The sequence below is a fragment of the Fukomys damarensis genome, unplaced genomic scaffold (assembly GCF_012274545.1).
Source record: "Fukomys damarensis isolate Sample0158 unplaced genomic scaffold, DMR_v1.0_HiC HiC_scaffold_19, whole genome shotgun sequence".
Taxonomy (NCBI): domain Eukaryota; kingdom Metazoa; phylum Chordata; class Mammalia; order Rodentia; family Bathyergidae; genus Fukomys; species Fukomys damarensis.
In genome coordinates this window covers 41,218,069-41,228,321 of record NW_022900931.1, presented here as the reverse complement: position 1 = coordinate 41,228,321, position 10,253 = coordinate 41,218,069, and the positions used below count along the sequence as shown (strand labels likewise).

At 41.6% G+C, this 10,253-nt stretch overlaps 1 protein-coding gene across 1 annotated transcript in view; it reads right to left on the bottom strand.

Annotated features, from left to right (window-relative positions):
- Mpc2 (mitochondrial pyruvate carrier 2) overlaps positions 1–10,253 on the bottom strand; it is a 19,986-nt gene that overhangs the window by 1,538 nt on the left and 8,195 nt on the right. Inside the window, exons 2-4 of the mRNA XM_010633958.1 lie at positions 9,858–9,898; positions 1,378–1,462; positions 670–781 (exon numbers count right to left, since the gene is read on the bottom strand). Of these exons, the coding sequence (XP_010632260.1) occupies positions 670–781; positions 1,378–1,462; positions 9,858–9,898 (238 nt within the window). The remainder of the gene's footprint in view (positions 1–669; positions 782–1,377; positions 1,463–9,857; positions 9,899–10,253) is intronic.

The window sequence follows — 10,253 nt, the reverse complement described above, 5'->3', positions numbered from 1 at the left end:
TTTTTTTTTTTTGAGACAGGGTCTCATTGTATTTGAGGCTGACCTGGAACTCACTTTGTAGCCCAGGCTGGTCTTGAACTCACAGCGATCCTCCTGCCTCAGCCTCCTGAGTGCTGGAATTACAGGTGTGCACCAGCACGCCTGGCAATAAATCTTATTTTATTGTAACAGGGATTGAACTCAGAGCCTTGTGCATGCTAGACAAATACTCTACCACCAAGCTCCATCTCCATCCAGCCCTTTCTTATTTTTATACTGTCTTAATCAAAGGAACTGTGTAGAAGGGTTATCCATCTAGACTGTGCACTTAGATCTAAAAAACTAAGCAATATTTTGCTTAACTGCTTTACAAAAAAGATTTTAAATTTTCTTTTCTTTTTTCTTCCAGACAGGGTTTTCACTATATAGTTCAGGCTGGCGTTGAACTGGCTATGGAGCCTAGGTTGGCCTTGAACTCACCGTGATCCTCCTGAGTGCTGGGATTACAGGCCTGCGCCACCACCTCTGGCCTAACTGCTGTTAACTTATTTGTAACCCTGGAGACTTTTCTAGAAATGCTAAATTTCTCCCTCAGTCACATTCCTGTCTTAGCATTACATATGAATCTTAAAAAATACTGCCATCTGGGTAGCTTCTGAGGGAGTTTTAAAAATATCTTGGTAGACTTACCTCCAAATACGAAAGAGCTGAGAGGCTCCTGCTGCCCCCACAAAGAAATTAACAGCAAACAGACTCCAATTTTTTGGTATAATTACAAGGGAGTATCTTGACCAGATAAATCCTGTTGAAACAAAGTATTTTCTTTTAAAAGCACAAGTACTGCTGCAATAACATCAGAATATTTAATATTAGGGTAAAATAATTACAAATAAGATTATGATAATAACAATGTAGAGTGAAAGATGAAGAAATGCTATTTACCTGAGTCGTCAAAATATCTTTGTAATTCAGCGTTAAACAAAATTCTAAGTTTGGACATTAAAGGGGGACAGGACAAAAGAATAGGAATTGAAACTTTCTTTCCTACTTGCAAGAATATTTTCATGGCGAAAATTTAAAAAACAAAAGTCCCTGAAGATAGTTATTGCCAATAACCTTCCTCTGTCCCTTTCACCCAGGAAGAAATAGCTTCCTAGAGCCGGAGAACGCTGAGAATTCCTGTGTGTGTGCGTGCGTGTGTACATATTTCAAAAACTGAGGGCTGGGGATTTAGCTCAGTGGTTTCGCCACTTGCCTTACAAGCAAGTGCAAGGGCCCAAGTTCGATCCCTGGTACCAAAAACAAAAACAAACTTTAACTACTAAGTAAACTAATGTGAAACAAAACACAAACAGTTTTTATGTTTGGCAGGAACTGGACAGGAGCTCTTTGACTTACCCGTGGCCATCAGCACAGTGGACTGAGCGGCGCTAAGCTTTTCCGCAGGTCTGGCCATGTCCGCCAACCCAGCACACACCAAGCCCTGGACACAGCGACACAGAAAGCAGGGTCAGATGCTACACACCATGACACTTCCGTAAGGACCGGCGACCGGCGCTGTCCCTGTCCCACCGTGGGTTAGGAAAATGTGCTGCGTGACGGAGGCGATGAGGATTTCCGGAAGGAGCCTCCTTTCACGTTTTCTGTTGTGTTATTATTTTTAAGCACCAGAAAAGCGGTTACAATTTTAGCTTTTTGGTTAGTTCACTTTTCTTTCACGTCCAAGTCTACATGGCCTTTTCTGCTGTGCTTTTATTTATTAATATTCGCTTGTGATACATAATTCTGTTTTTATTTTTAGTTGTACTCTGTTTGGAGGTGGTGCTGGGGATCAAACTCAGGACCTTGTGCTTGTGAGGCAGGTGGCAGTGCCGCTGAGCTAAACCCTGGGCCCTACTTGTTGTACATTTAGTAGTGCCTTTCATAGGATCGTCCCATTTGTGTCTACCATCAGCACTCAGAAAGTTTAGATATAAGTCTTCACTAGAAGGTCAGTTATGGTACTTTATGGCAGGAATCAGAAAATGTAATAAAATAATTTTGATTAATGAAAAATTCAAACCCAGAGCCATCAGTTGTGGAGACTTTACCTTCTCACCTCCCTTTCCTTTTTTCTCTTTAAAGCATACCCTGTGTATGCCAGTAGAAATTATTTCGAGGTTTTTACTGAGTTCCTAAAATACACTCTTGTATGGAAAATGTAAATCGGCTTAAGGTTTTGATCCTGAATGGAGCACAGATTATCTAAGAGTTTAACACATAAATTTAAAACAAGTCCATACAGCGTGAATCAATGAAGTTGATATTCCAACACAGCAACACTTCTAGTCTAAAAATCTTCCTGGCTTCCATGCATGTGTCCCCTGCTCTACATCCGCTCCCCTTTGGCAGGGGGGAAACTGCCACTAGCAGAAAGGGACTGACTCCTACTATTGTCCTGCTGGGTCCAGGGACCACACTGTGGCCTGACGAATAAATCCCTGAAGACGCTGAGCCACGTTTAGATCCTAGTTTGTGCTCCCAGGAGGTACTTTTATTTCCTAGGATACGGCAGTGATTGTTCTTCCTTTCCCACTTACCTGCTCTTGTTTGGAGACAGTGTTTCACTACGTTGCTGGCCTCCAACTCCTAGGCTCAAGTAATTCTCCTGCCTCAGCCTCCCGATTAGCTGGGACTATAGGTGCACATCACAGCTATAGTGCCTGGCTTTCCCATTAAAAAAAAATCCCTTTCATTCTCCATCCCTCTAACCTTACAGAAATTATTTACAAACTCTCGTTGTGAGTCTAACTTCTGCTTATTAGCTGTGTGACTTTGAACGAGTGACAGTAATCACCTACCCTAAATGCCTCGTGAGTAAAATGAGCATGTTTTTGCCCACCCCAGCAAGACTGACCTAAGGATTGGGACAGTACACTGGAACAGTGCTTAGCACAGCGCCCAGAAAACATGAGTCCAACAACAAAGTAACAGTAGCTGGCCTCCCTGGAGCAGCAGGTTGAGGGATGGGATGCTCGGGACCCTCTCCTGTGTCACTCGCCTCAGGTTCAGGCGCGGCACTACCTGCGGTCCTTTCCCACTTCACTCGAGCAGCAGAACCGCAGATTCTGGGAGCTCTTGTGCACACGAGAAGATTACGCACAATATTCCCTAGCAGCCTAAGGAAGTACGAGCTCCTCCGTGACTACGTGAGGTAGTGAGGTAAGAGACCCTAACGTGGGGTCTGGAGTCTGTTTGGCTCCGTTTATCACGCCGTGTTCTAAAGATAGTGTGTACAACCATTGAGTCTTTTGAACCTCTGTACCCCTACTTGGAAAACAGTGATATTTATTTCTCAGACTGTTTTGGGGTAAAGATGAAACAACTAGCTCCTGTTGTTCCTATCAATTAAAACATTTAAATATTTGAAGCCTACGTTTATAATTCTTTCTGGCACTCGTGTATGTTCCCTGGGTTGCAATAAATACTCATGAGATGGTTCAAAATTAATTTGTTTCTTTTCTGTCTCCCTCTCTCGCTTTCTTACAATATTTTCTTGATTATTAACAAGTGTGCCACATGATACTTTTAAAGTGTTAAAAAACAGTACCCCAGACTATTTCAACTCCAAAGTACTCAGAGATAGGAAAGTGCTCAGGATTTTAAAATGTGGATCTATGTAAAGGCTCCAGCTGGAAAAGCAAACAGGAATTAAAAATCTGCAAGGATAAATCGGAAATAACTGACTTGCTCTCAAGGAGAAGAGCAAAATTACACCAAATGGTGTACTGTTCAATAGTGTTGTGCAACAGGACTGGAAAAAAAAGGGAACCGACTGTCACACACTGCTGTAGCTTCCCCAGGTCTGCCAACGTCCCCTTTCCCTATACCCAGCCCAACAGAGGCCCAAGGCGCGCAAAGTGCTCCAGGCTGGGGCTGTTCTGCATCGACACGCGCACCTGTGCTCCCTCTAGTTGAGCCGTATCTTACCAGTCCCGGCCTCTGCTCTCAAGCCTGTTCAGCAGCTTTACTTGTTAGTGTACTTTACACAACTGCCATCCACTACTAGACAAACTGCTGAAATAGAAACAGGGCTGTTATTTCTAGGAAAACTAAAGTATCTGCTTTGGAAAATTTAAATAAAGGCAAGTTGTTAAAACCTGTCCAATTTGGTATGAATACAACAAAAGCAGGGTGGGAGAAAAGCCTAAAAATCTAGCAGGATTCTGTTCTCATAATGTGGGAAAGTATCTATTAGCTTCTCTGCTTTAAAGAAAACTAAAGTGGAAATTATACAGGATGCGCCGTGGTATAATTTATCCAAGATAGAAAAGATCATTTTGTTTCAATCAAAGTGGCAAAGAAGGACTCTACTCTAGTTAAATGTCTGAAGAAGTACGGCCTGAAAGTCTTTTTTTATTTGTTTTGGTTTTTTGAGACAGGATCTACTATGTAGTTGAGACTGACCTGGAACTCACTATGTAGCACAGATTGGCCTCGAACTCAGTGATCCTCCTGCCTCAGCCTCCCAAGTGCTGGGATTCCAGGTGTGGGCCAGCACACCCTGCTGGCCTGAAAGTCTTAATGTAGAACCCCCTGGCTTGCAGCAATGACTGTCACCTATCCTGTGTAGACTACTGCAGATTAGTAGTCTCTGCTCAGGGATATGGAACATTAACATCGAGTAAGTAGCTAACAAAAACAAAGTCCACCAGAGAGCAAGAGCTTCCTCCGGCCATGCCGTAACAGCAGACGATAAACGGTTCCAACATAAACTTATAATACATATTTCAAAAGGAGGCAGAGAAAGTCTCAGTACAGAAAAATGCCAGCTAGGTAAACGTCAATGCTAGTGGTAAAATCAACAAACGCCTAAACTGTGGTGAAATTTGGGGCCAAACAGGTCTCCAAATTTATTTAAAAATCAGCCAATGATATATTTATTTTAGAGTTCACATCCAGCTATAAAGAGATAGTATCCTTGTTTATAAAACCCTGACAATTGCGATAATGTTAATTAAAGAAGTTGACCAGGTAACCTTAAAAAAAGTAAATTGTTTGGTTTCTCCATGCCTTTTAAAACTATTGAATATCAGGACATTGATGGCTCTCAAACAACAGAGTCACACAATATCAGGCCCTCATCTGTGAGAATCCCCACCTATATTTTGTTCCAGTTAAAACCTTAAACCCCGCTACTTTTTGCCCTCGGAACCTGGCCCCCTGATCACAACTGCCTTGGGGTCACTGACGAATTATTCTCCAGTCATCTAGATCTGCAGAAAGACCTGTTGCCTGAGGTTGATTTCGTCCTGCTCAGGGATGGTGACAGCTTCATGGAAAATGGGATACGCTATGCTGGCTATGCAGAGATGACTCAAGATGAAATGGTCCAAGCAGGACCCCTCCCCACTGGATAGTCAGCTCAATGAGCGGAACTGTGCACTCATACAGGCTCTCTGATGGACAAAAGAAAAAGAGGGCAAATGTTTATACAGATTTCCTGATTGCCACTTGGTATATCTATGGCACAGTCTATACGGGTGTGGTCTTCTCACAGCAGAGGACAAATTTATTAAAATAACTAAGATATAATATAGTTATTTAAGACAATGTAAAAATCTGACAAAGTAGCTAGAATAATTCAAAAAGAAAAGAGATAATAGCAAATGGCAATGCTGAGATAGGCACATGGGCCAAAAAGGTAACTAAACAAATTAATGATTATACTCACCCCCTACAATGGGTTTATATTTTTCTAGATGGCCTGGGGCCTTCCCTATACAAATAAAAAGGGCTTAAAAAATATGTAAGATCTTAAAATTTCAAGGTTTAGTCTGCCTCTCTCCATAGGCAGTGATCATAAATAAGCATTTATAACAGATGTGATACAAGATTTAACTCAGGTAACGGGGGCCAATTAAAAATTACATTGTGCATATCAACCCCAAAGTGCAAGACAAATAAAAAGGATGAATAGAACCCTAAAAGAGACCTTGACTACATTAACCTTGGAAACTGGCGATAATTGGGAGTCCTCCTCCCTTTGATGTTGTATTATCGTCCACCCCACAGCCGTCACGGTGGACGGGATTACTGCTTGGGTTCACCGTTCCCACGTGAAAAAGGATGCCAACCCTCGGCTGACCCCTCAGCCTCCGAGACCTTAAAGATCAATCAAGGATCCCGATAACCCTCTGATACCCACTGAAGCTGAAAATTACTAGTTTACTTAATTAAAGCAGTCCTCCCTGATATGGAATAAACAGGGCTAGGAGCAGCGACTCCATCAACCTATATTAGATTTTCTAGGTTTAAAATTGGTATAGTCTTTTACGTGATTATTGGGTCTTTTGCAATAGTTTCAGGGCTTAAGAATGCTCGGTCTACTCATGGTATTTATTTTCCAAGTGGTTGCAAAGAGCCATTCTATCAATCCCCATGAACCCCAAAATATCACCTGGATGATTATTAATGTCTCCACAGGAAGAATTATAAATACTACTTCCCATGGGTCCCCCCGGGGGACTTGGTGGCCAGATATCAAATTTGATTTATGTAAGTTGGCCATAGGGACCTGGGATGTCGGCAACTGGGATCTCGATTCCCAGGAAAGGCCCGAATGTGGTGACACGGGACAGGGATGCACCCTTCCCCCGAGGCGGCCCAGGATGTGGGCATGTAGAGGGTAGGGCAAAGCTTCGTGACACGTCCTTCTACGTTTGCCCAGGAGGCAGAAGGTCCTGACAGATAAAAAAGTGTCGGGGAGCTGAGCATTTTTATTGCAGACAATGGAGATGCGAATTCACCGGGACGATCTATTGGACCCCCTGTAAAAGATGATTTGATAATAGTTACTAGGGTACCTCAGGCCCGACTAGCTTCTAATCCCCTCAATGGGAGATGCTCCTCTTTCCTGTGCAACCCCATCCGGGTGTCCTTCACTAGGAAAACAATTTCCTAGCTGGAAAGCTGGACAATATTGGGGATTACGGTTATACCAATCAGGCTACGACCAAAGAGTCCTTTTTACTATTAGACAATTTAAAGAACAGCTTAGAGTTACTAAGGGTCCCCCTCAGTCATTGGTCCAAACTCAGTCTTACTCTCTCGATCTAAACCTGTTTTCCAACCTACAGATTCCAGTATTAACTCCACTACAAAACAAACAAAACAAAAAAAGACTGGCATGCTGTATAGTCCAGGAGCTACAATGCAATCAAAGAAAGAGGGGTCTTTGCAGTTGCAGGCAACCCCCCTAGATATTGATCATTCAAAATAGTCAGAGATTCCATGGCTAAAAGTAAAAAGGGACTAGAAAAAGAAAAAAAGGAGAGGACACAAAACCAAGGATGACAAGAGAGTTGGTTCACATCCCCCTGGCTAACTTCTTTGTTTTCAGTCCTTGCCGGATCTCTAATTTTAGGTTTAATTTCACTTGTAATAAGATCTTATATAATTAATAAGTTGATTGCTTTTATTAGGCAAGAAACAAATTCTGTACAATTAATGATACTGAGACAACAATATCAGCCTCCTCCTGAAGACAAAAAAATTCTCAAGTGTCCAGGAAAAATTATAATGTCCCTTTTCTGTCTAATCCTCTTTCTTTCTCTTTCTAAGGGCTGGACGTGCATTTAGCCCAAGCACTCTAAAGGTAGACAAGTTCTTCGGGACCATCAGAAAAAATGGATCCCACCAGCGGCCCTGAAATGGCTCTCAATTCTGTATCCTCAAAAATCTTGTCTTTATTGTGCTACCAAAGTTTGGTAATGGTCGGGCAAAAATAAATGAGTCAATCAGAATAAGAGACATAGCTTTTGTTACAGGATATTGTATATAACATAGCTTAAAATTCAATCTGGTAAAAGATCTGAGACCAAATTGGGTAATAGAGAGCCTCTGGCGTAGTTAGTTCCCAATAGGTAGAGCTATAAAATTTCTGCCATTACCCTACTTTCCCTACACCCTATCCCATAGTTTATCCCTATTAGATCTATTGGGTTGCAGTTTTCCTCGAGTCACTAAAACTGACTCCCTTAAATTAAAAAAAAAACAGAGATTACATAATACACAGTTGCGGGACCTAAGGCCTAAATACCTAAAAGAAGCTGAAAGACACTGGTAAAAATGCTGCCTGTCTAATAGATACATATGTTCCTCTTACCTTCCCTAGACCTCTCCAAGAATTAACAACAAAAAGAGCTCCTACGGGATGCCAGATCCAAAGTAAAAGAAGAACTTGAGGCACATCAAAACTACCACCGGCACTAATGATACAAGACCCGACCCTGATCTCGAGGACCTAAAAGACCCTTGCCCCATTTTTTTAGGTTCCACGTCGCCCCCTTTCAGCAGGAAGTAGCTTAATGAAGAAGACGCCCAAATTCCCATGATTGGGTCCCTAAGGTCCTTGGGGGGGGGCGGGGATGTAAGGACCAAGTTTTCAGGTCAAGGTGGGCTCCCTCTGTGTCCCTTGCCCAGAACAGAGCTGCAGAAATTCCATTCTGTATGACAGTCTCCCTGTGTTTCTGATCCTCTTTTTATGATCTACAGATAAATTCTCCCTGCTTAAGATAATCAATGTTCTTTAAAAGGAGGAACTGATTTAGCCAACATAGGTACTAGTCACAGCTTACATAGGTAGCCACTACTAACATAGGCATTAGTCACTGCTTACATATGTAGTCTTTGTTAATTATAAAATTTGTTTAATCAGATGTTCTTTAAAAAGAGGAATTGATTCTGTAAGTGTAGGCATTAGTAATTTTCCAGTAAGTGCCCTCCCAGTACCCCTCAAATTTCCAATAATAAGCCAAAGATAAAAATAGGACCTATAAAAAGAAAGAGTCTCCCTAACCCTATATAATCCTACTTCAAAGATGGATCTGGGCTCTCGGTCTAAAGCTGCTGTGACGGTGAAACCTGAGGGTCCAGGCTCGAGCTTGCAATAAACTCCTCTTATAATTACATCAGACCTGACTCCTTGGTGGTCTTTGGGGACTTCGTGACTTGGGCACAACAATAGGAACTTTAGGGAGCTCTGGTATAGGGTAAGAGTACTGGGCTGAGTCACAAGTCCCATTTACTGAATGTTAACCTATATACCCGGATGGACCCATCTACTCTTTGAGACAAACATTTCTCTGCCTACCTTTATTACACATTGATATAAGTCATTTCGCTTAAGGTTTTACTTAGTAGACATGCGGACACACACACACACACACACACACACACACAGGGAGTGAAAGAGGGTTTCCGCATGTTGAACTCCTGAGCTCAAGTGATTCTCCTGCCTCAGCCTCCTCAGTAGCTGGGATTATAAGTGCAAACTACAAGCCTAGCTTTTTATTTTTCTTTTTTCTTCTTTTTTCATGCTGGAGATCAAACCTAGGACCTTGTGAATCCTGTGAATGTCAAACTTTCACTGTCTCATTAAGTAATATCCCTAGGTCAATGGTAAAGTTTGAGAATGAAATTTCATGTTTCTAGGGGTCCTAAATTACGTTTTGATAGGAAATAGACTCCTAGAAGGCCTCCTATCTAGGGACTTAGAGAAACTAAAGTGAACAGTATGTTTTGTACAGGAAAAATGAGTATTTTCTGTAAAATTATTTAGAGACTTACTGATAATATTTTAAAGTATATCCTTCATAAAATTTACCTCAAGTTAAAAGGTTTCTACTGAAGATTTTTTTTCAATAGTTTCTGCAAAATGTTCAGACTAGCCAGGCATGGTGGCCCATGCCTGTAATCTCAGCACTCAGAAGGCTGAGGCAGGAGGATTGCAGTGAATTCAAAGCAAGTCTGGGCTACATAGTGAGTTCAAGACTGGCCTGAACTACATAGTAGGACCTGGTCTCAATCCCAGCCCTCCACAAAAAGTTCAGACTTACCCATTTCATAATTGGAGCCCAGAAAAATACTGTTCTGGGGCCTGAAAAAAAAACAAAAAACAAAGAGAAAGGTTCAGAAATACACCAAATATTTTACACACATTTTTAATAGCTTTCACTAAATTTCAAAAATGCAAAGATTTCCCAATCTATTTCTAACCACATTTGCTATGTTTCCTGTAACTCTGTATCATTTAACATTTAGAAAGGTACGACACCATCACAGTATCAACCTTTCACAGGTTGTTCTTATCTCAATTATTTATATTTTTCTGACATATTAAAAATTAAGACATGGGCCGGGGATTTAGCTCAGTGGTGCCTCCACCTGTCTTGCAAGTGCAAGGTCCTGAGTTTGATCCCTGGTACCAAAAAAAAAAAAAAAAAAAAAAAAAA